General features: G+C 33.1%; 1 protein-coding gene and 2 long non-coding RNA genes across 14 annotated transcripts; 1 reads left to right on the forward strand and 2 right to left on the reverse strand.

Moving 5' to 3' along the window:
• Positions 1–611: 611 nt before the first annotated feature.
• On the reverse strand, positions 612–4,286 carry LOC112285190 (uncharacterized). Of its 2 annotated transcripts, none has more exons than XR_016504067.1 (2): positions 1,330–3,283; positions 612–1,012 (listed from the first exon to the last, which is right to left on the reverse strand). XR_016504067.1 is itself a non-coding variant. In XM_090251698.1 (2 exons), exon 2 carries the CDS (start codon positions 3,133–3,135, stop codon positions 1,534–1,536), a length of 1,602 nt encoding a protein of 533 aa, XP_090107824.1. In that variant the 5' UTR covers positions 3,136–3,324; positions 3,421–4,286; the 3' UTR covers positions 612–1,533. The 2 variants fall into 2 exon arrangements, 1 of the variants encoding a protein (XP_090107824.1); XM_090251698.1 differs by adding an exon at positions 3,421–4,286 and having other exon boundaries at positions 612–3,324.
• Positions 4,287–14,795: 10,509 nt separating this feature from the next.
• LOC149988520 (uncharacterized) lies at positions 14,796–16,371 on the reverse strand. Of its 9 annotated transcripts, none has more exons than XR_016504075.1 (4): positions 16,231–16,371; positions 16,066–16,113; positions 15,724–15,772; positions 14,796–15,142 (listed from the first exon to the last, which is right to left on the reverse strand). It is a non-coding gene; the product is annotated as an uncharacterized LOC149988520 (long non-coding RNA). The 9 variants fall into 9 exon arrangements; XR_016504073.1 differs by having other exon boundaries at positions 14,796–15,540; XR_016504072.1 differs by having other exon boundaries at positions 15,962–16,113.
• LOC141045587 (uncharacterized) lies at positions 14,885–20,844 on the forward strand. Of its 3 annotated transcripts, none has more exons than XR_012217851.2 (4): positions 14,885–15,010; positions 15,736–16,692; positions 16,926–17,812; positions 18,184–20,844. It is a non-coding gene; the product is annotated as an uncharacterized LOC141045587 (long non-coding RNA). The 3 variants fall into 3 exon arrangements; XR_012217852.2 differs by having other exon boundaries at positions 17,028–17,812; XR_016504077.1 differs by having other exon boundaries at positions 17,051–17,812.
• Positions 20,845–26,403: the final 5,559 nt, after the last annotated feature.

Here is a 26,403-nt window from a genome sequence, read left to right on the forward strand (position 1 = left end):
TGAGATTTTTCATACTTTTATTTTTAAAAAGTATGATTTTGAGATAAGAAAATGTTTAGTTTCTTAACAAAATAAATAAAAAATTAGAGGCACTGATAGACTATATATAATACATATGACTTATTCTATTAAATTTAAGACAATTGTGATCTAAATTTGCATATTCTATGCTTTGTTAGTATATCAATATAAATGTGCAACTAAACTAAGTTTGATATATTTTTTTAGTATTACAAAATATTTTATTTATAATAATAATAATAATAATAATTTTTAGTAACAACTTGACCATTGTAGGATTTATTAAATTCATTTGAGTAACAATAAAAAATTACTACATTAATGAACATGAAAATACATTTATAAGATAGTCACTAGAATATATATATATATATATATATATATACACATAGCAATCAATCATTCAATTTGAACTATAACTAAAAATATGCAATAAAAATGCCAATTATACCAAATAAAAATGCAACAAAATTGGTCACAATAATTTTGTTTATGTAAAATTATTAAGAGTAGCTCTCAATTGTATAATTGTAAACGCCATTTACAACCACCAATATTCCACTCTTCATTCATTCATCCATGCTCATATAAAAACAGAAAAAAAACATGCACTAGTGAGAATGAAATAGTTCATGAAACTTCTCTTAACCTCTTGCTACTAAGCCATTTATTTTGATCTCCACCTCACAACTTCCGATCACTAAAACATCTTTTGCAATCAAAAATCAACATTCCCTCATTGATCAAGGAAGAATATAAAATTTCAGTCATGAGCTTGCTCATGCCCTTGTTCACATCTTCAGTGTTCGTCTTTGACGTGAAATCTATCGGTCCTCGAAGAAGAAATGGTACAATTCATGAGTTCATTACTCTCAAATTGTGAAACTGCGATGGTGCAACGTCGCACTGAAGTGTTGAGCAAAGATGTTCGGAGAGGAGGGTCTGAGTCAACTCCAAACGCCGCCGCCGTCACAGCCGCTTGAGGACATCCCTGACAGGTTAACATCGCAAACATGATACTAGATTCCCCCAAAAAGGATGTGTACCCACTGAGCTCAAAGCACTGAACTCAAAGCTTTGATTTTACCTTTCAAATGACTTGGCTTACAAAGAAACCTAGAAATAGTACAATACAGAAACCTCGACAGGAAGAGGAAAAGAGTACACTCCGCCATCGCGTGTCTGAAATTCACATGGACGGTTTCCCCACAGTTGGACATAACTCGCTTACAATTCACTTCTACTGATTCTCTGTGCTCGCGAAAGGAGCGAACTTAAATGCTTAAGACAGAGAAGACAAGTACTCACTGATCGCGACAGAAACTGGGAGAAAAACAGGTCATTTCTCTCTTTGAGGAGCTTGCGTGTTGAAGGTTTTGCAGCATAATTTTATCGCCGTCGGTATAAATCTTTCTGTAAGGGAGTCTAGTCCCGTTACAAGCAAAGGATCAGACAGATTGACCGAAGCGAAATTCCATGCGAGGGCTGAAAGAATTGGATAGGGTAGGATGTTCATAGTTTTTGAGCATTGTCCTCCCTGGTTTGCGACTCTTTGCAATGAGCAATGGCGCCCTGGATGGCGTTGTGGAGCTCCATGCTCACGCGTCGCCCGGCGTTTGGCAGGGGGGGTTGTGGCGGCTTCTTGATCGTGCGAAGGGAAACCTTATCCTTGGCGGAGAATCGAAAGCTCTGTGAGAACGGGGGAAAGATTTTCGTGTTGGTAATAGCGGGAGAGCGAGATGCTTGAGGAGGTCTGGGAGTTACGTTTGCATGATCGACTGCAGGGGGGTTGAGTGTTGAGCTGCCATGGCTGCTGGCCCTCTTCTGCAGCACCTTCATGTATCGGTGCAAGTAGCCTTTGGCTTTCTCCATGCCGCGCTGGTAGCTGTACTTGTCCTGCTCGACGCCATCTCCGTGGACGAAAGCTCGAGAACTTACGAGCAGGTCCCCGCTGTGAGTTAGTTCCCCGCTGCAATCGCTATAGTATCTGCAATCCAACGAGGTGGGGATGCCCGAGAAAAGAATATCTTGATGTGCATTGAAGGGTTCATTCGATTGATTAGCATCCTGTGGCTCGTCGACATCGGGGTGTGAAGTGGTCGAGAGGCCGACGGGAATGGTAGACTGCTTCGACATAGATTTCTTCGCACCGAAGAGAACTTTCCATTTGAACGGCGGTTTGAGCCAGTTAGAGATGCCGCTGGGGCTGCGGCGTTGTTCACAGGCGCTCTGCGTGCTGAAAACCTCACGGTTGTGCAGGAACGTCCCTTTGCCGTCATGGTTCCCAGTGCCAGAATATAAGTTCTCTTTTCCGCTGTCGAAGCAATCCTGAGAGCTGCCGCTGGAGTCGCGAGAGCTGCTGCTGTCGGCAGAGGAATCGCGGTCAGTAGACGTGAAGGATGCGCGACCAGAGCTGTAGCCAGTGAACTCTTGGGCCAGCTCCCTAGGATCGTACCATGCATTAGCTGACGCAGGTCGAGGGTTTGGATTGTTGGGGTACGGAGTTGCAACTCCCTTGGAATTATACATTGGCTGAAACAATCGTGCAAATTTGGCTTGGGACATCGCCAAGTTTCCAAGTTCTACGGTGTCTACGTTGCCATGATTATCGGAGTTAACAGACGCTGAAGGCTCTGAAGATTGATGCAGCTCTTGCTGCGGCTGATGTTGCATATCCAAGGTCAGTTTCTTCACCATCTGAATCCGTGGAGGCAGGTGGAGTGGCAAGAGCTGTCCTCTGAAAAAAAGTTCATCGGCGGGAGAAATGCCTGAAGAGCAAAGGCGCTCCACCATCGCTGAGGAAGACGTTGACGTACAACTGAACTCAAACTCTCCCAACGACTCCTCGCTAGACAGCTGCTTCGACCCACTCTCGTCTTCCTGGTCAGGGCCTGCATGTACCTCATGGTCAAGTGTATCTGAGTCCTCGACAGTACTTAGTTGGCCGACGTCGAATCCAGCTTGAGCGCTGGAGTTTAAAGTCTCGCCCAGCGGCCACAGCATCGAAAATGGCATGTTTGACTCCCACTCTTCGCAACACGCAGCAACCGTCGTCCCTTCGGGCCGCCGTGGCTTTATCTGGGTAAAGTCTTCATACATCCATTGCTCGTCCATCCCGAGCCACCGTGCCACAACGCTTCTTCCCACACAAAAGTACTTCGTACCGACTTCAAAATCGCCTATTTTGTTTTAAGCCACTGCAACTAATTTGGTACTGTCAACGATGTCAGGACAAACCTGGAAAGGATAGCATATACTATCCTCAAAGTTTCACACCTTGGCGAGCTTCTTTGTCACCCTTAACTGCAAGAACAAACCCAAATAGCAGTTACGTGGATTCCTCGAATCAATCCCCGTTGCAGAAATTTGCTTAAATGATCAATAGAATAGGGTACATACCACAGCAATCCCTGTAAGATGAAACAGTATAAAATTTGCTCCCCTTTGAAGCAAACTGTAAGCGCGCACGGCCCTGAAACTCCAAACCTAGCGCTGATGATCCTGCGTTGAGGTTTACTGCAGCAACGCCAGTGTTAAAGATACACGCCCAACGTCAGTTCGTACCTCGACGCCGACCACATACACACGTTTCATTCTGTCTTGACTACCAGCTTTAAACTTTGCTGCAACTTCATAGCCGCAATATTCACAATTTCCTAAACAACATGTGACTCCGCAGCGGCAGCCTTGCTCGTATACCCATCCCACCTGCAAGCGACGAACGTTCAATTTTTTGCTCTTCTGTTTTCATTTTTCAGACCTCCCTCCTCACTCTCATCTTTTCCGTACATCCCCGTGCCGACAAGCGCGCTGCAGCCTCGCCATGACCCATATTCTCCGCCGACAAGCCCGTTCTCCCCATCACATCCCCCCCCCCTCGCGAGCAAACCAATCGGTATCCGCAACAAGGACGCCCGCGGTGGTAACACGAACCAAATCAAACCAACAACAACCTGAGCACACCCACCTGAAAGAGACCCTCCTTTTCTTACTACCCTGCAACTGGAGCTAAATCATGAGAAACAGACGAACCCAACGAACCACCGCAGTCTTGACAGCGAGTGATACGTCTCCGAGCCTTGTGCTTGCTATCGGGGCCATAATGATTTCCCCGTGGAAAGGCTGTACAAGCCATCTGACACCAGCTGAGCAGCCTAGCTCATTGTGACCCATTGCAGCCTGTGGACATTTACACTCGCTGCAACACTCATCACTAGCTCGTCTTTGCAATTCGATCATGCCCCCTCCTGCACCCGGCATCATGAGAAGACGCCGCGAGTCTGTTGCCCCCTCCCTTGAGTCACGCCGGAGGAAGTGTCCAGAAGGTGCTGCTACTGCAAGGGCCGGGGAAATAATTCAATGGGTTGGACCAATGGTGCGTGGATATTTATTGGGCTGTAGAAAAGGGGTCAGTGGGCACAGAAAAGCCTCTTGAAGCTCTCCACGACGACGACGACGCTCTTTGTCGTCTCTGTCATGGTTTATCGTCGTAGGAACGACGAGGCCCGTGCTTCAGTTGTCAGTTCTGGTGACTGAGACTGAACGAGATGGTTCATGAAGTCCGCGGTCGTCAGTCGACAAGCATGTCTGTCGTATTCTAGGGTTCTCGTCAACCTGATAAAGCTCTTGGATGAATGAAGCCATTCATCTGAAAATGGAGGATTCATTCATCCATCTCGATCCTCCGCCAGTGTTCCAGGCGCTTTCGGTTATCTGGTGGATGACGTGGATGGATGAATTCAGCCATGTATTGTCTCTCTTAATGTCATCCGTATGTGAATTCGGTTTTGTGTAAAGGAAATATTGGGGTATATTTTATACTGATTTGAACATTTATTTGTATTTTTCGAGTACCCATTTTGCTCATAACTGTGTAGAGATAGCTATAAATTTTTCATTTATTGTGAGTGTAAATGCATTTTGTTACATTTGTTGTAGAATTCAGGTCTGAAGGACAATTGTTTGTTGTTGAGCACAAATGTAGTTCATGAAATGTCTAGATAATTGCACTGTGGAAGCTTTTTAAAATTTTAAAATTTTAATTTTAGTGGGACCTGTAAAACTCTAATTTATATCTCTCTACTTTCAAAATATATATTGTGAGCAAAAAATGGACCTAATGTAATATTTTGCCTAATGAGAGGATTGATTCACATCACTTGTTTGTTTCCTTCTTCAAAATCATATATTATCCCTGTTATTAAAAATATTAGTATTACTTCTTGTGTATATTTGATTTATATTGACATAACTATTCGAATTACTAATCTTTAAACATATTAATTTTTTACAATCATGTTTAATTAAAAAATTATATATATATATATATATATATTGATTCATACAATTTATGTTTAAAGTAAACTCCAATAAATGGAAGAAACTGCTTAGTGGATACCTCTATTTTGTTGTGTGGACACCCCCATGCCATGCATCTCCACAAACACACAGTAAATTTCTTATTTATACCAAAATGATTTCAGGTAAGTTTATAGTTTTAAAGATTTCCTAGATGAATCCATTAAGATTTTTCAAGTAAATTAAAGAATTTCATGAAATGTATAATATTTTTTTGAAATTTTAATAAAAATAAAAAATAAAAAATACCATAAGCCTTTGCATACAAATCTTTGGTTATAAATTTATCCTAAATGTTTTAGTGTAAGAGTTTTACTATGTGTATGTGGGCTTGTGTGGCACAAGGAGTACCTACAATTAAAAAGGGGGAGGTGTTTACTTAGTGGTTCTTTAAATTAATATGATTTGTATATGTTTCAAACAATACAATAGAGATATTGGTATAACATAAATATAAAATATATATATATGTATATATATATATATAAATGTATAAATAGATATATATATATATATAGCACATAATTTAGTACAAAATACAAGTTGATGTCATAATTAGTAAAAGAAGTACAATATTTATTAGAGTTATCTATCATAATAACTATTTGTCATTTTATATGTATTTATAAATTTTCTTGTTCACAACTGATTACTTCAGTCTTTCAAAGTTAGAGAAGTCATTCCGTTATTTACAAACCATGCAACTGCTTCACAATTACTGAATAAAAATGAATAGCATTTCCTTGAACACTGCATTTGTTAATATGAAGTCTTAAAAGCAAAAAGTTTGTCACTAACTCATGGGACTTCGACAACCCCATTCCCGGAAAAACGAAGTAACATACAGAGCAACGTGCAGAAGGAGGAATTAGAGGTGATGGTTGAACAAGCCTACGAGGAGTACCACGAAAGTTGAACAAAATGAAGGTTGAAAACAACACATGCATTTAACTACAGACGAGTTTAGAAAACACACTAGAGGAAAATTGTGCAGGAAAATCATTCAGATCACAGAAAAGTGTATCGACATTACAACTTTCTCCATCTCTCGATATTAGTATCCATCGTTGCAAAGTAACGAAAGTTTTGCATGGGATGTGGTGGATGTCGTAAAACCATGGAGTCGCTGCAGACAGCACGATGATCCATGATTTATGCTCCATGCTGATGCAAACGAAATTAGACGTTGCTACGATTGGGTCTTCGCCTGAGCAAATGCTGGAGGGCCATGAAGCAGAAGTGTTATCAGTGAGAGCACCAATCCGGGAAGGAAGACTTGGAGAGCCCCTACACCACCACAATAGCCCCACTTCTGCAGCTACGCTGTATCGAGACAATCGTTCCTCTGTAGACGTCGCACCCGCAGAAGAGGTTGATCCAGCCAATTAACAACGTATCTCAGGACTCCAACGATGACTGCAGTGTGTTGATGTCTTGCTCTTCTAACCAAACTACCATTGCAAATTGAATCTACTATGTTTGAAATAGAAATATGCCTCTTAAACTCGTTCCTAGCCTAGACCTAAGAAGCCGCCACTATGGCAGCTAAAAAAAGACCCACAGCGGCCAATGTTTGGAGAGAGCCTCCCTCTTCCCTCACCACAAACATCTATGTCTTTCAAATACTCATTTTTGAAAATTTCTTTTTATACAAGTTTGTCATGAAATTATATCTAATTTCGAGCAGAATTTGTGTTCTACACAACTTTGATAAAACTCTTAATGAAACATCGATATCAATTATCTCTTCATCTGAAACTAGTACGTTGCATCGACTTGAATCCATGAACAACGAGCAAGTCACGCACGGTGAAGAATAACTCGGACTAAAGTACACACTGAGCTCCATGCTTCAACGCATAAATATGCACCGGTGCATTGCCATACTATAACACTTTGAAGAAAATTTATCGGCTGTGTGCACGTCGATGTTTCCAAGATCTCTGTATGCACCAACTCCGAATCGGTATTTGTCATTTATTGATTTGAATATTACATTGCAGGCTGTTCCAATCTTGCAGAACAGGTACCCAACTTCCACTCTGACCTTTTTACTTCATAAGTCCATCGTCCATGTTTCAGTGGAGATATAGACTTTGGGTAGTTGCTGTAGATTTTGAGAGCATCTCATTAACTGGCAACCAATTATCGGCTGTCCTTAAAATATTGGTAAACGTGGTGTAGGATTAAGGATTTGGGGTTTTAAAAAAAAACATAATTTTTTAAAGAGAAATAAGATAAGATTAAAGATTTATAAATTATCACAATATTTTGATGCAGGGAGCGCTTATGGATTTTTTATTTATATTATACTAGATATGAGTTGGGTGTCTATTCTACTAGAGCTACGTTGTTTGAGGATCTTGAGGTGAACTGGGTTTGGTGAGATGTACTCATTCTATTAGCCTCAATTACCATTATAGGGTGTTACGGTTCTAATGTGACTATAATGTTTTGTGAATATTATGTGTTAAAGAACATCTTAGATAAATACATTCATAAAAAAAGAAAATAATGAAATTATGAACATAGAATTTAATGGAAAATATATCAAATTATTAGGAGAAGAAGATTGATCATAATTTTAGGACATTGAATTAGGATATGAACAAAGAACCCAAGAGTTACAAAGTCTATCTATTTATTTATTTGTTTATTTATTTCCTTATTTTAATAAATAAAAATTTAGTATGAATAAAATAAAAGATAATAAAAAATCATGTATTACAAAAACATTAATTAATTATTTTATTTATTTATTTAATGCCTATGAAGGAACTAGTAGGGGATGTTAATAATTCTTTAATTTACCCTTTAACCATTGGTTTACTTAGAATTTCTTAAAAACATTTCCCCATACCATTCTCTTACTTTGACATCCACAATTGGATATACAATAATAAATCTTAGAAGATTCTTGATATTTTTATTGAAAAAATATCTTGCAGTGTAGTTTTAACATTTGAAAAATAATATATATATATATATATATATATATATATATATCAAAAAAATATAATAAATACGCATCACTTTTATTTTGATACGCCACAAAAAATTTGCCTAAAAAAAAATTTAAAATTCATCTATGATAAAATAGTTTTTGCCAATTAAAATATAAGTCTAAAAATACACAATCCTTTAGGAATTTGGGTCCTTTAGCAACTTTTCTCATTAAATACTAAGAAAAGAGCTTATTATTTTCTCATGTTTTGAAATGGCACAAGAAACTCAAAATTTTACAGATTTAAGTAACATTCTAACCATACGCTCATCAGCAATAACCTTTCTATTTTTACAAGTTATTATTTTTAATACATGCTTTGAATCATGTTTTGCTCAATATTTTTTATATGTGCATGCTCCTATTTCTTAAGATGTCTTCAATTTACTCTAAATTTCCCAAACAAAGTCTTAACATAGATATAAGCTAGTGTGTGCAAATTTGAGGCATATTTCACATAGTATTTTTCAAGTTATGAGAGTACTTATTTCCAACCTCACTGAAGCCAATTTACAGTAAGTTCTGTGCACCAACAGTTGCAGGCAATCAATGCCCAATGCAATCCGTAAATCACCATGCAGCATATCAAAAGTGAAAATCACAACTTCACTGAAGTAGTCATATACACGGTTACCGAGTGAACCCCACAGGTTCTGGGCAGTTATAAGAAGCACCACATCCGTGACTGTAGCAGAATCCTCTCGCTAACAGTCTCATCTCTAACCGCATGGAAGTTAGATCTATCGACAGCTGCGCGTGACTTGGTTTTCCCACCTTAAAGCTTTCCAATGATCTGAACAGTCGTCATTTTACATGACGACTGAAAGTTCTACCGCTGCAAAAATACTTTTCAGAGTACATACCTCCACGAGTCAGGTAACAATCCCAGAGTGAAAGGGTTACTGTGTCACATAGTATAACCCTTCGCTGAAGCCTGCAATTGAGCTGAGATAATTAATGCGCACCAAATTTACAATCTACGTTGTGGAGCCTGGAATGATGGGGTTTCCGCGGGTATCGCTGTAGCAACATCAGCCTGGTGGAGCTCAACTGCAGCAGCAACTTGAGGCTCATGTGGAAGGGTTGGAAGAGGGCTTCCAAAGAAGACATAATCAATCTCTAGGGGTTGGAAGGTCGGACTGGGGCGTAGAGAGAGAAATGGTGGAAGTGCATTGGAGCTCATAGTGACGGAGTAACCTTGCAGCTCACGATGCCTGCAACTCTCGAAGCCAATGATCTTGCAGTGCTAACTGCACTCACTTAGTTGAAACTAGTTTGCTGCATCGACCTGGGTACGTGAACATCGAGCAAGATAGCACAATGAAGAAGAAAGCCTTGCTCAGATTTATCAGTTAGCTCAAGTTCTTGTATTCTTCGTCTTTCTGGAGGGCGTGTAGCCATCCAACTTTGCGTGTGGGTCCCAGGATTACCTGTAAACTACGAAGGAAGTTCTTCACGAAACTTAGCAGGAAACTTTCCAAACTGTCTATGAAACTACCCGCTGTGGCCTTAAGTTCAGTGGTGGGGTCCTGACTCCATTCAGTGTGGCTGGTTTGGCATGGGTCTAGGGGTAACCTCACCCATTTAACCACTCTTTGAACTCCCGGTTCAAGCAATATTTTAGTCACCGTCTTCATCACTATACTTTGGACCCTACACAATTTTGTATGGCAGTAGCGGAATCGGTGTAGAAACAATACTTTACTAAGCACGACAAAGAATGTATAGAAAAAGGATCTTTGAAGTACACAAGAGACTGACATTTTGTATACTACTAATGCTTACTAATCGAGTTATATGTATTGGTTGAAGACTTCAAGTTGGGTTGTGGGATAAAGAGATTTTAATGACTTTATCTTACATGGCTCCTCGTTTTCTGCTTAAAGGATTGTTCGGCCAAGTGGCATTAACCAATGGTAATAAATCATTTTTATCCTACGCAGTGAATTGAAAGGTGTATAAAAGACTTGTCGCAACAATGGGTCTCCAGCTCGTAACGGGTATAGTTTGTGTTTTCATTTAAAACCCCAAACCTCGTCAATAAGTCGCTCACAAAATATGAGGCAACTACTCGACATTTATGTTTGTACACCCGCATGGATGACAGACAGACGAGGTAAAAACGTCAGAATGCGAACTGTGTACCTGGTCTGCCAAATCGAAACAACTCCTCCTTTGTCATGTAGTACTATATGTATACGTTGCAGGGCAAACGACGAAAATTGGTCGGTGATATGCGCATTGATGTTTCCATGATCTCTGCTTGCACCGACTCTGGATCGGTATATGTCATTAACAGACTTACTATACTTGAATATTATACTTGAATACTATATTGTGGTGAATTAACGTGAATTGACGAGGTTTGGGGTTCAATGCATCTTAGTTTCTTACTACCCACATGTGATGCAAAACAAACTACAAATAACATCATAAAAATGTACTATATTTATATAAGCCTAATTGTTTGAAAACACTTGGAATCCTCCAGATTTCTATTTTCTTAAATGGGAATATTTTTTCCATTTTTACACCTGCTGAATATATGCTGAAATGCTCAAGTTATCGGAAATGGGTTGTCTACCTTAGTTCATGTGCACCAGGATTGCTTATCTAAAAAGTGGAGCGGAGCTTGGGATTTGCGCGTGTATCACTACAGCAACAGCAGCCTCAATGATCTACCTCCGATTTCTGGGAGACCTGTGGTCATCCCACGAGCTGCTCGCATTGCGCGTGGTGGTCCAAAAATACTCTGTACACAACGCAGGAAGTTCTTCGAGAAACTAAGGAGGAAACTCCGAGCTGAACTACTTGTGAAACTACCAGCAGTGGCCTACAGTACAGTGGGGTACAGAAATAATTCGAATTTTTTTCCAAAGTGAATCAGTGTTAGAAATCACTGAACTTCAAAAAGCTCCAGCAGTTTCAAAAATGAACGCATTTTTGAGCCGTAAAGTGCATTGCGAAGATAGTAGAATCTAGTTTCATGGTGTAACAATTTTTCATTATAAAATTGTGAAAATATACATCAAGAGAGCTTTTTGTTACATACTATCTACCATCTCGTACTACCACCCCCAGCTGCAATCACCCCTTGCATCCTATAAAGCATAGTGGAAATCAATGTACAAAGCCACTCTATAGATATGGTATCCCATACGGATTGAATTTTTTCTATCATTTCTAGCTTACTATTAGGTCTACTATGATGTTTGAGCAAATCTTTTACAACCATCCAAACGTTCTCTATTGGATTCAAGTCCGGTGAATTGGCAGGCCAAAACAACTTTTCTATACCATGAGCACGTCTCCATTGCACTGGCAATGAGTTACGGTGGACTGGAGCACCATCCTCCATCAATATCAATTGCTCAGGGTCATCATGTAAGAAATAAAAGCCAATTAATACTCCTTCATAAACAATAGTGACAAAATCACTTGATGATCTCTTATTTGAAGGAATGGTGACCAATGGAGACTTATCAAAGCCAGTAAAGGCACCCCAAACCATCACTGAACTACGTCCAGACTTAAAACTTGGTGCTATACAATCCCAATTATATTTTTTGTACGCCTTCCGCCACACTCTAATTTGCCGTGGATTTTTGCCAGTTTTGAATGACGACTCATCCGTCCAAATAATATTACACCAATCTTCAAACGTCCAACTCTCATAAGCACATGCAAATGCAAGCCTATCTGCTTTATGTTTGACATTCAAATAGGGCTTTTTAGGTGCTATACAATTTCTAAAACCAAGCTCACGGAGGTAGAGTCGAATAGTAGTTCGGGAAACACTCACCAAGTTTGCAAGTTCTACCAGAGTATGCCTTCTATTTGAACTGACAGCATGACATAACACCCGAAAATCCCGCTCAGACAACTTCCTAGGTCTGCCACATTGTGATTTCAACGACTCCACACTTCCATGGACCTTCCAATGACTCAAGTTAGTTGAAATGGTGGAATAGGGAGCACTGAAGACTTCTGCAATGTCCTTACACTTCATCCCAGCCTTCCTCATCTCCACAATCTGATTCTTCTGCATAGGGGACAATGTTCTGTACTTCATGGTGCTTGCTATAAGCCTTCAAACAACACAAACCAACTTCTAGTTTAACAGAGAGGAGTCACTGAAGCTAACGATGTCCAAAACCAAAAAAGAACACTTCTAAAATCTGTATGTGCTTCACAATCTCAATCTGTGGCAATGCAATGTGCTTCACATCTTCAGATGGATTATATAAGTCACCCCATCCAAGCATTCTATGCTATCACTCCATTTTGTTGGCTGCATGCATGCCTAATTGTAACTATGATTTTTTAGCTCACCTAACCACTTCCACATTAATCATCACATTTGCAATTTGCTTTTGAAGACACATGGCTAATTACATGTAATTAGACACCTCTTGCACTCCAAAAATAGATGGCTAAGTGTCGGGGAAAGATTCCTTCCAACATGATCATAGCATTCAATTGAACAACAAGATTTTTTCAGCAAAAGTGGTGCTCTAGAAAAAAATTCGAATTATTTCTGTACCCCACTGTACACTGGTGGGGTCCTGACAGCATTCGGTATTGCTGGTTTGTTATGTGTCTGAGTAATCTCACCCATAGAACCTCTGCTTGTACTTCTCCTGCAAGCAATATACCAGTTATCGACTTCATCACTCTACTTTGGATCTCACACTGTTTTGTATCAGCTGCGCAACCTCTGAACCTGGAGTTTTCTTTCAGCTAGCTTCAACAAATTTGGTTTTGTGATGATCGAGCTTTGGGCATAATTTGATGAAATGGGTTTTTGCAGAAGATATCCATTCGAAGATTTTGAGACTTATGAGATTATTATTCTTTTTGAGAAATTGTACATGATTGAATGAGTGGTAATAGAAAAAACCACGAAACTACAAGACTTCTTTTAATGTCTTCTTTTTCTCGTATATCGGTCAGTGGAGATTTCTAATAAAATCAACTGCACTCATGGAAATATAATGAGTATTTTTTCTTTTTTGATAAGTGTAATGGAAGTCTTGAGGTTAATTTGCCCACATGCAGATAATTGAGTTGAAGATTTCAAATTCAGCTTCTTGAATATTTTTGAGACACATCAAAGTTAGTGGATTGAAAAAAATATATTTTATAACAATATATATGTATATTGGCATTTTGATTTTTCTGTGTTAAATACAGTGCAAAGAGTACAAAGAAGTTAATTACAAGCACAAACCCTAAATACCATTGGAACAGAAAAGATACTTAATGTATGTATGTTTGAATATTTTTGTAAATTTTTAAAATGGAAGTAAGATGGAAATCTGGTTTACAACACCTATATGAAAAAATTATTTAATGCATAAAATATAAATACATCATATAATTTATTATTAAATATTTATTAATTATATAATAATAATTATAATATTAGAAGAAAAAATAATTTCAAAATTTCTAAGTTAAAAAATGAAAGAAGTTTAAACTAAATTTTTATTGTATATATTTAAAATTACTAAAAGAATATTAAAAATTATTACAATTTTATTTAATAATTTAATTAAAAAATAGCTACAATAAGATTTGCAACAATGTATGATGTTTTTATTTCAATATATATATATATATATATATATATAGATAGATATAATATTTTATCCTATTCTCCCTTTAAAACCTTCATCTTATTTAATAAAAGATGTTTGTTTAGGACATAAAAAATCTCAAAGTTGTTGCCTTGTTAGATTTTGGAGCTTCAGCTTGTTTTATAAATGAAAATTTCTTTCAAAAAATATAAAATAATCTTAATAAAGTAAATCAAGCTAATCCATTCTAAGTCAATATAAGGATTATTTAGAGGTTTTTGAAAAGAAGAATGTTGATATTCTTCTAAAACATTATTCTTATGATTATTTAACTGATCTTCAAATAATCATAATCATAAGAATAAAATTTATTTGTTAAAATTCTAAAATTTTAAAAAATAAATTTTTGTTTATTATCTAAACAACATTTTAATCTAATCTACAAATACAAAAAAGCATGAACTTTATATTTTCTCACATGTTACAAAAACTTAGAATCATTATTGTACATCAAGATGGAGGCTTTCAAAAATAAAAATAATTTCAGAATTGGTTTGTCTTCATTTGATATTTAGAAAATAAAAATGATACGATAAATAATGCAAGGTGATGTGTTTTGATTTTAGATTACATATTCAGCTAAACATATTTTGATGATGGAAAATAAAAATCTTGACTCTAATTATTCAAAAAATTAATAGAAAGAAATCTTTACACATGGATACATCATAATCAACAAGAATTTAGTAAAGAAACTAGTTAGTTTTTACATTTTGAGTGCACATAAATATTTTGTATTTTGACAAATTCAAACATGGTAATTGGTACTCATCATCCATCAATAATAATAATAATCATAATAAATAAGAATACATAAATCTTATTCAAATAAAAGAAATGACTTGAAGATGAAACAAAAAGAGAATTAGACATTGTGAGGTTCTAGAAGTTGAATGAGTATTGAGTTATGGACTCTAAAACATTCTAATAAGCTTATCAGAACACAGACGTGGTGTATTCACATGTGAAGAAACTGAAGGCAGAATAGGTGATTACAACTTTGAAGATGATGTTTAAGGAAATAATAAAGTCATTGATCCTTGCGTGCATGCAGAGTGTTGTGCGTGCTCATGGTCACCTTTCCAAAGGGCTTGGTCTTGGCCATCTGCATCAAGCACATCTGCCTCCAACCCTTCTTTATATGCAATTTGTTATTAAAGATTGTTGCATATTAGTGTGAAAATTTAATAGCTCATGTATTTATTACTTTCAATATTAGAAAACATATTTTGATATTTTTTTTATACAAACATACAATTAAAAATCTCAAGAATGAGAATTTCAATTTCAATACAACAAAATTGGAGGACAATTTTGTGAAAATTCCATGTCTTTGATGACAATATCATGTTAAATCAAACCACTTCTAAAACCTTATGATTGAGAAATTCATGATTAAGAAAAAATATATATATTTAATCAAAAAAATTATTGATCATTAAGAAAGTATATTTGTTAATTTAACTCATTGAAGCTTTTAAATGGATGTTTGTCTAAAACTGTTCCTTTAAAAACTAGCTGAACATGATAACAACAAAAACTGATTATGGGTCAATTGAAAAGATGCAATCACATAAAAATAATGTAATGTCATGAGTATACTGTGATATATATATATATATATATATATATATATATATAGATAGATATTTATATTCATTCATTCATTCATGAAGATAGACTAAGAGGAGCCATTTGGACCTGTGATCCCAGTTCGCCTCATCAAGTCTCATGAAGAGGGCATCCTCCACTGCAATGCCAACTCATGCCAAATCATTGCTTCATCAGTTTTGTAATTATCAAACCAGGTACATATGTTCTTGTTGTTTGAAGATATTATGAAAAATGTATACATAAAGAAGGAAAAAAAAAGAAGAAAAAAAGAGAAAAGAGCATAAAAACAACAACAGTGACAACAATCAATCGGTTAAAACTGTACAATTAAACAGAGTAGGATAATGAAGAAGGTGTAGAATCTCAATGTTGGTTAAAAGCATTGTTGTGGTGGTAGTGGTGATAGGGTTTGTGTGGTGCAGTATCAACATGATGACCAAATTCCAAAAGCACTGTCATAATCCTCCCTGTTGAATCCTACACCATGAAATGCATAGAAGGGGGTTGAAAAAATCTATATTAATAATACAAAAAGAATACCAAAAAAATCCAAATCCAAAATAAAATCATGTGGCATGTTGTGACTTGGCATACCTCATAGACCCAGTTGAGCAGCATTTGTTTGCCAATTATTTGGCCTTTCCACTCTGTTTCTGTCTATAGGGTGTAATCAGAGAGTTCATGCCCTTTCACATTTTTGTTTGATTTAATTCTGATTAACTTTGTTGGCCAAGCCCTTGTGTTCACACCCAGTTTAGACCAATATATATATATATATATATATATGTATATTTTTTGTCTTTCTAACACAAGAAATGGACAATATAGACCCATCTGTACTTTGTAATAACAATTAAAAAGGATGGGTATTAATTTCCACCCTGTATGATTGTACTCAAATTCCTGATTCTGCATCAAGTTCTCAATTTTAGTATGGCTTCTTCAGTAGCTGAATGAAATAGATGAATCATTATTATACTTTTAAATGAATTACAACAACAACAAGAATAACAATCACTACAATTATTCTCATTGTCATCAAGAAAAATCTCAATGGTAAGTTTAACTTAACACAAATTAGCAGTGAAATGTAGACATACAAGTTGAAGATGATTTTCCCATGCAGTATTCAAATTGAATTCTAGAACAACAAATCATGGCTGCAATCTGAACAGAATGAATCCACAAAACTCTGTCTTTCTCAAATCCTACAGAGATGATTCACACTTTCAGTAATTTCACACACTTGACTCTCAGTTGCAATCTCTTTGTGTCATGTATCTTGAAAGACTCAATTTTCTCAACAAAAGATCTGACCTGGAGCTCTTTCTCTGCATGTAATACTCAACTTTCGTTGCGGATCTCATCTACTTTATGATCAATCATGGAAGAGCTGGTGTTGATTTTGATGTAGTATGTGACAACATATTTCAACTGTGTAGAAAGCAAATAAACCTCTGATTGAAATCTTATTGAGTTACATTTTTTTATTTCATCACCACACATGTGCAGTGGAAGGTTGTAAACTCAAATGTAGTGTGCATTGAAAATATTTCTCATGTAGGTAAATCACAGTCCTGTCATGCTATTTATATATTGATTTATCCTTGTGTTGGGATTTCTTGAGCCATTTACTTTGTTAAAGTTGATTAGCACATGATAATACATTCAAATTTTAATTTTTTTGATGGAACTCCTATTATTATCTGTATAGTAGATGCATCATTGTTTCTTTCTATTTAGTAGAAATTCAATTCACTGCAAGTCATTTGTTGCAGATTGTGGACTTTTCACAAATTGATTGCCTTAATTGTGTCATTGGTATAATGAGTGATTAAGGAAACACAAGGGATTGGAGAAACAAGTTAATAAGAGGAGATGAAAATTTTAACTGAGTAGTTAAATGGTATATCACATTCATAAAAATATTTTCAACAGTTGGTGTTACATGATAAATGTTGAAAGATGTGTGGTGTTGTGAGAGAATATTATAATTTAATGTTCATCAAAGATATGAATCAATTTTGTTTGTATGAAACATGTTTTAAGATTGACATGTAAATTTATATTGTCTTTGTAAGACGGTTTTGTGGTAATCAATCAACATTTCAAGAATCTATGGCTACTTAAGTAAGAAGGAATATATTCAAGAATCATATGTTAGTTATTTGTTAAGGTATGAATATTTATCACAAGGATTTTGTATAGATGGTGGATATTTAAAATAAACACTTAATTTTTATTTTATTTAAATGTGTGACTATTTATTGTACATAAAATAATGAGAGATAATAAAAAAAATTATAATAAGAATCACAAATGTCATTTGAGATTCATTTTGTCCATTCAAAGTTTATTAGTAACAAATTTGTTATGTTGGTGGTCAAAATTTATTAAAATGTTGAAAATGTAAAATGAGATTTTATTTATATAATTGAAGGAAAATTACACATATTATTCAAATATTTACTATGGCCTATTTTGTGAAGTTTATTATAAAGTATATTTCAATAATATGGAGTTTTTTATTTACTTTTTGTATATTAGGATTTTTAATTATTATGGAATTTTGTAACAAGTTTGTAGAGGGTATTGGAGTTATATTCAAAGCAAGGAAAGTTGATGTAGGAGTTGTGCTTACTTAATGTTACAATTACAATCAAGAAATTGAGGTATTATTAAATACTAAAGTCTTTTTGAATAGAAATCAATTTATAAATATTTGCAAACAATTTAGCCATGTTATCAAAGTATTTGAAGGCTTTAGAGCTTTTAGCAATAAAAGAAGTAAGTATAAAATTTTATTTTTCAAATTTCACTATACAACATTAAGGATACACATGTTGATAAAAGATTATACACAAGAACATTAATGTGAAGCAAAAATCTTTCAAATAAAAAATAAAGAAATATTTAGAGAATTATTGAGAACTTAAAGACTTGTTATGATCTGAGAATTTATCTAATTTCAAAGAAGTATCTAAAAAAATTGGAAGACATTACACTAATATTATTTAATGTTTCTATCTATGAAGAAGTTAAATAAGATGATGAAGAAATTCATCAAAGATTAGATTATATAAATAAAGATATGCAATTTAAGGATCATAGATTGGCATACTATCTATTAATAATATTGAAGGACTTTTAGTGCCTAGAAGGTGGAGAGTTGGATTCTTTAGAAGTATCAAGTGATATCAAAAGTTTAAAGCTTGCGAAAGTCATAAATGAGGATTTTTATGGAGAAGTTCATGAATCAAAGTGATTTGGACTTCCAAGTACAAAAAAAATAAAAAATATCAATTTGAATGCAATGCTTATAAAAGAAGTGGATATCTTAATTAATTCAAGCTATTAAAACTTAATCTGATATTAGTATGCTGCAAAAATTAATGCAAATGAGAATAGAGAGTCTTCAATAATAAATAACTCAAATAAAAAAGTATACTTGGTGATGGAATTGATACAAAGAAGTTTGAGGACTATATTAGAAGCAAAAAGATCAATGCCATATTACTTCTTCTTTTTTATGTTATTTATCAAATTGCAAGAAAATTGTATAGTTTGCATGACATGAAATTGTACATCAATATTTAAAGCAAGATAATATATTACATAATATTATAAATGATGGTAAGTCTAATAATGGTTTTCAATGTATTATTGTGAAGTTAATTGATTTTGGTTGTTCAAAGATGAATGTAGAAAAGAATCCAAAAGTTAAAAAAAAATATACACAAATAGAATTTCAAGATATATGATTTCTAAGATATTAAAAAAATACAATGTAATCAATAAAGATATGTAATTTTGAAGCACATATATATTATTTTTTAATAACATGTTTTAAGATTCTTTCAAGAAATTATTCATTAGATGTTATAAACAAAATAGGAGATTTCTTAAAAAAAAAATTGAAAAAGTTGAAAGACCAAAGTTACCTTCAAATTATGATGATCTTAATAAATTGATCCAAGAATGTTGGAATTTGGATCCTTTATAAAGTCTAAGTTTTTTAAATATTTGTAAGAGACTTATAACATTGAAGAAAAAATATTTGATAGAAATTGATATAGCCAAATTACCTTATTTTGGAGCATTTAAGAAAAAAGATCGTAAAATGAGCAAATCAAAAGATGTGCATGTTGATATTACATTGATAAATTTTATATTAGAATTTTTTTTTGATGTATGCATTGAATTTATTATTTTTTATTTTATTTCAAAATCTACATAATCAAACATGTGTCTTTTAATGATCTTTTATAAAATATAAATATGCAATTAGATTCTTTTGTTAGAAATTATGACATAGATTGTATCTTTTATTAACATCATGATTTAATTATTTGAACATAGACATGATTATGAAGACAAGTTAATGGATATAGAACAACATTTGTTAAATATCAAATAAATATGCAAAAAAGAAATAAATGCCTTATGTTTTCTTGATATGGATGGAATTAAAAAGACTACATTAGCAAAGACTATATTAGCAAAGACTATATTTGATAATATGTAATACATGTATAATGTATCATATTTTATTGAAATTATTCAAAAGGAAGATGATTTTTTCAATAAATTACAAAGTTTTGGACTAATTGAATTTTCAATCTAAATCAAAGAATTTAGAAGAAGCACAAATTATGATAAAAGAATTAATGATGAGAAAAAAAATTATATTAATTTTAGATGATATAAAGAATAAGAATCATATTAATAATGCGTTACTTATATATGTTCTATATTCTAACAAAGGTAGCATATTAATTATGACAACACAAAATTAGAAGGTGATAAAGACTACCTTACAAAAATTTCTAAATTTGATGTTTAAGAATTTGACAAAGATGCAAGTTTGAAGTTGTTTACAACTTATTCATATAAAGATGATCATAGATTAATTAAAGAACTTATTGAGGTTGACACAGAGATTGTAAGATCTTAAAATAGAATATCCTTGAGTTTGAGAGTTGTAGGGTTATTTTTAGGAGAAAAAAAGAGGTTGCGATGTTGGAAAAGAGTATTGTAAAAATTAAAAAGAGGAAGATATTTGGATAGAAATGAAGATAGTAATTATAAGCTATGGATTATTTTGAAGATAAGTTTTATTGTCTTTAAAGTTAAAGAAAAGGATATGGTTTCACAGATTTACAACAAAGATAATACTTTCAAATAGTAGTAGAATAATTTAAATAAAATTATTGATGTAAAATAAATAAAAAATATATATAATTTAAGATGTTTTAATATTTTTTAAATAAATAAATATATATATATTATTACAATATAAAATACTTTGAGATTTATATATATTTTAAATATTTAAGAATACTTAAGGTTGCAATTTTTAATTATTCTTTTATGATGTTGTTGATTAGATAGAAGTTATTATACTTGATAATGATATTAAGAATATCTTGCAAAAGTTCATTATGAAGAGTTTACACTTTTGCTCTTTACAAATGCTTACATGTAACATTAAACAAAAGTTGAGTATATTTTCTTTTCAAAGTTTTTTCATGTTTTGTGTCTTTGATAATAGTCTATCTTGTATTTAAATGTAATAAAATTTTAAAATAATTAAAAATTAATAATTAATAATTAATAATTAAAAATATATATATTTTTTAGAAATTTATACTTTTTGGATCACATAACTATTATTTTTTAACTAATATAATAATAAAATTTTAAAATAATTAAAATTTAATAATTAAAAAAATATATTTTTTAGAAATTTATACTTTTTGGATCACATAACTATTATTTTTTAACTAATATAATAATAAAATTTTAATTATTTCAATTAGAAAATTAAATTATAAATATATGCATTAATAAATAAAATTAAATAATTCTTTTTATTACACTTTGAGATATATATATATATATTCAAATAAATAAATAAATAAATATGTATGTATGTATGTATGTATGTATGTATGTATGTATGTATGTATGTTCAATGTATTAAATATACATACATAAATATATATAAAGGGCCAAAATCATATGAATTTTTTATTATTAAAATTTATTAATATTTGACTGACCTTTAAAAAATGATCTTCTTAAAAAACTAAAATTCTGTGTACATTTTTGCAACTGACTGAGGATTAATTTCTTGAATTCATTTCTTAAAAATGTATTATGAAAAACTTTGAATTTAAATTTTATAATCGGAACTATCATAACAAAAATTTAAATTACCTTTTATAAACATGGAGTATGACATAATAATAAAAACAAAGTAACAACAATGCAATTATTGAATTATTACAAAAATAGTAACCATAATTCAGTAAGCATAACTACAGAATATATTATCTTGAAAATTAATTAATAGATGTAATAAAAAACAATAAGCATTGATTCAATGACAAGTTATTCAAAAACAGTTTACCATTCGTTTCTTACAGATTTATACTATTATATATATATATATATATATATAACATTGTGTATTTCTATTGCAGTTCCCTTTTTTATTTAGTGATTCTAACAATATACATTGTACACTGGCTCACATCAACATTTTTTGAGTAGCTTAAGATATAAAAATAATTACAAAGCTCTACTTATGATTCTTAGATGTATTTCTAACAAATAAACAGCACAATCATAATGATTGTATATGCAAATAATAATTTAAAGTAGAGACATGTTTTCTCATCATGTTAACTTCAAATTTTATTCTCTATTCTCTTTGGTAGTATTTGTTGGTATGACATTAGTATAAATTAGATATGTGTTAAAACTAATAGGTTATATTTACTGATAAGATACAAATTAGAAACAGATCTTGATATAAAACTGTTACTTAGATTGTGTACTGTTAAGTTTCAAAAGAGAGTTCTATTCATGACAACATCTCAGTAACTTAAAAGTATAACCTCAAATCTGATGAAATAAGTCAACTGCTCTTTGCAACAGTTTTTAATTAAACACTTTATGAAATTATGCAAAATAACTTAAAACTCACATTATTCTTTTTTATTATTATTGTAAAGATTATTGTAATAAAAACCTGAATATAAGAAAAGATAGTAAATAATACTGTGAGTATGTTGACATTTTATGTTTTGCACAGCTCTCTGATATCCAGCTGTATTGTAGTACTATTTGATTTCTCATTCAATCAAATGCTTCAAACATCTTTATCATTTTTTCCCATCTGGTCTACCTTCACAGTATCAACCACCAATATCATATTATGTCATATTTTGATGTGTACATTTATGTTTATGCATATGTATACAAATTTGTATAAAATACTTATTGGTAATGTCATAGTTTGCCAAAAATAATAAAAAAGATAACATAATTTCAAAAACTCTGATTTGTTGTTCATACACATTCAAGTGTGAATATTTCATAAATCCATCATATTCTTTTGTACACATGGCATTTTATGAAAATTCATATATTTTTACATTTTAGATTCAAATTTATATAGAATAGTTAATACAAAATAATCAAGTTGATTACATTTAAGGTGATAGAGCCATGATTACTGATTCCTGAGATTTATTAAAAACAAGTAAACAAAATATGAAAAATCATACACACATATTCTAAAGAATTACATTATTCATTCATTTCTGTACAATCATTTTAAAATTTTACAGTACACCACTTGGTACATATAAAATAAAATTTACATTTTTCGCTTTTATTCTCGAAACAAATATGGAAAAAAACAAAAGCTCAACAAAAAAAAAAAAAAAAAAGAAGAAGAAAACACAGATATTCTTTAATAATTCTAGCTGTAGCCCACTAGATTTCACTCCAGCTACCATTGTACAAAGTTGCCCAGTCCACTTTACAACTAATAAGCCATTGAAAGAAGCACCACATTTATGACTGTAGCAGTACTCTTTCGCTAATAGCCTCGACTCTATCCTCATCCAAGTGTGACCTACCGACAGCATCCTATGACTGGGTTTGGTGCTACGATGCGTTCCGATCGTCTGTACAGTCGTCACCAGTCATCATAAACAAGTCATATTTCTACATTTCTACAACAGCCAACGTGCGTATCACAGTGTATTGCTCCACGAGTCGAGTAACAACCCACCAATGAGCCCCATAATCCAATCCTATGCTGGAGTCTGCAACTGAGCTGGGTAGTTCATGTGCACCAGCAACCGAAGCGCACCCAGTTTGCAGTCTTGGTTGTGGAGCTTGGGATGGTGGGGCTGCGGCGAGGGTGACAGCGGCAACATTAGGCTGGTGGAGCTCAGCTGCAGGAGGAACTTGAGGCGCATGTGGTGGGGCCGGAGAAGGGCCTCCGAAGGCGAGATAATCGACCTCCATGGGCTGCAAGATAAAACTAGGGTGTAGAAGGAGAATTGGAAGCATGGTGATGACGCTGGATAACCGACAGTTCACGATTTCTCTGTGCAACTCTGAAAGCCAATGCAATTGAAGTACAAACTAGACTCACGGAGCTGAAAATTAGAATGGTTCACCGCATTGGATTCATGTACAACCACCAAGTCACTCCCAGTGAAGAAGAACGACTAGAACTTAAAGTACACACACACTTGGGCTGTGAGCTTCAACTCATAAACATACACTAGATAAACCAGTGTTGGTATCACTGAAAATATGACTCAAATGAAGCATTTTTTGATCCAAAGAATATATTTCAAATACAATACAAGTAGAAAGAAATAAATTACACAATGGAGCTTTCAACTATGAAATAGGATAGGTAAATTCATGTCGTTGTTACAAATAATGTGCAAAAAAAGTAATTTTGTTCAAGGAAGTACTTGTGAAAATATTTAAAAACACCAAATTACATTAATAAATAATAAAAGTATGTTAATACATTTAAAGATGTTCTAAAGTTAATACATAAATAAATTATTTATAAAATATAAAAAATAAATTAATAATATTAATCTAATTAAAACTTTTGAAAAAAAATATTAAATGTGGAATTAACAACCTCGTTGGATGAAGCACCAAATCTCCAAGAATCCACTCATAAACTCATAAAACTTGCACTTAGATCATGTGCACATTTTCAATGCTTGATAAAATTGAAGTACACAATCAAACAAAAGAAAAACATATATATCAAATCCGACCATATCTATGCAACCAAGTTACTTTTAGCAGGGCATCCTAGACTTCTATCAAATTTCTAAACTTCAAATTATGCATGTAATAAAAATTAAAAAGGATGTTATTATTCAAAATAAATCCTAAACCCTAAATCCTAAACTTGATCCACTTCTATAGGAAGAGGCGAGACTTGTCTTTTTCTTGGTATATTTATAGTCTTGCATGGCTCAAGAAGAGATATGTGGAATATAAGATGGATTTTTATTGACTTCGGTAGATGTAATCAATAAACAATTGGATTGATTTGTCGACAAATACAAAAAGGTCCAAGCTTGCGATAGTTTAATTTGTCACAAGAACAAGTAGTCTTGATATTATGACAAAATAATCATATCTTGTCACCTACATTAAATTGTTGTTGTTTCTTTTGATAGGCATCCAAGTTGATCGTTTATCATTCTTGAGCTTCTTTTAATTGCACCTTCATTGTTGCATGTAGTTCTAATAATTGATTTGTCAAATCTTCCGCCATAGGATTATCAACTTTTGAAAAGTCAAAAGTATGAAGTTGTGGATGGTAACCATAATTGGCAAAGAAAGGTGTTTGTTGCATAGAAGAATACATTGTATTACTAAAAACAAACTGTATGAATGACAAGAAGGTTCTTCAACCATTTTGTTGATAATTAATGGTACACCTTAAGTATTGCTTCAAAAATTGGTTTATATGCTCTATTTGTCTATCAATTTTAGGATAAAAGGCTAAGGAAATAAAAGACTATTAGTTTGTCATGGCCTTCTTTATCCTCTATTAGCTTTGATAGTCGAGTAAATTTATGCAAGTGCACAAATAGATTGCTTTGCCGTAAATACCATAAGATTTAGTTTATGGATTTTTAGGCCCTCAGGCCTTAGTGTTCTAGATTAGGTAATGGTTGAAGAAGTCCACAAGGTTGATTAAGAGGATTTTGACCTTGAACAAATGTCACATGATTGAAAAAAGTCTTTTATAGCCTTCTACATTTGCGGCCATCAAAAATCTCTAGATATAAGTTCTAAAGTCTTGTTGTATCTAAAATTTTCTATTGTTGAAAAGTCATAATATGCTTGAAAAACATACAAACATGCTTCTTTTTCTGGAATATAGGAGCATCCTTCAAAATAAAATAGGTTATTCTTGAACTCAAACTTAAAAGTATGATAATACTTAAAAGAAATATTCTTGATATTATGAACAAGAGGATCAAAAGACATACTTGATTGAATTTGTTTGAGAAAAGTTGAATCAATAGTCAATGTTGATTTCATTGCTAGAAGATGAAATTATTTTGGCTTCAATAAAATTATTACTATTTTTTTTTATAAAAAGCTGCATCTCTTTCTTTTGGTGTAAGATAAAAACGTCTAGAAAGAGTATAAGAAAAATCTTGTTATTTTCCAAGCCAATATGTGATATTAAAGTCAAAACTTAACAAAAACATGCTCCAATGAGCTTGGTGACAACTCAAAATATGTGCTCACATAAAATACTTGAGGTTCTTGTAATCCATATATATATAGTGATTGGACTAGAAGCACTTTCTAGATAATGATGCCATTTTTGAAAAGAATCCATGATTGCAAGAAGTTCTTTGCTATAGATTTCATTGTTAATCTTGGTCAGTGAGAATTTTCTAAAATAAA

This window comes from Physcomitrium patens, chromosome 7, assembly GCF_059467195.1.
Source record: "Physcomitrium patens ecotype Gransden chromosome 7, ASM5946719v1, whole genome shotgun sequence".
Classification (NCBI taxonomy): Eukaryota; Viridiplantae; Streptophyta; class Bryopsida; order Funariales; family Funariaceae; genus Physcomitrium; species Physcomitrium patens.

Excerpts from the sequence above, each read along its gene's own strand:
- LOC112285190 (XM_090251698.1), bottom strand. The coding sequence starts at position 3,135 with ATGGACGAGCAATGGATGTATGAAGACTTTACCCAGATAAAGCCACGG.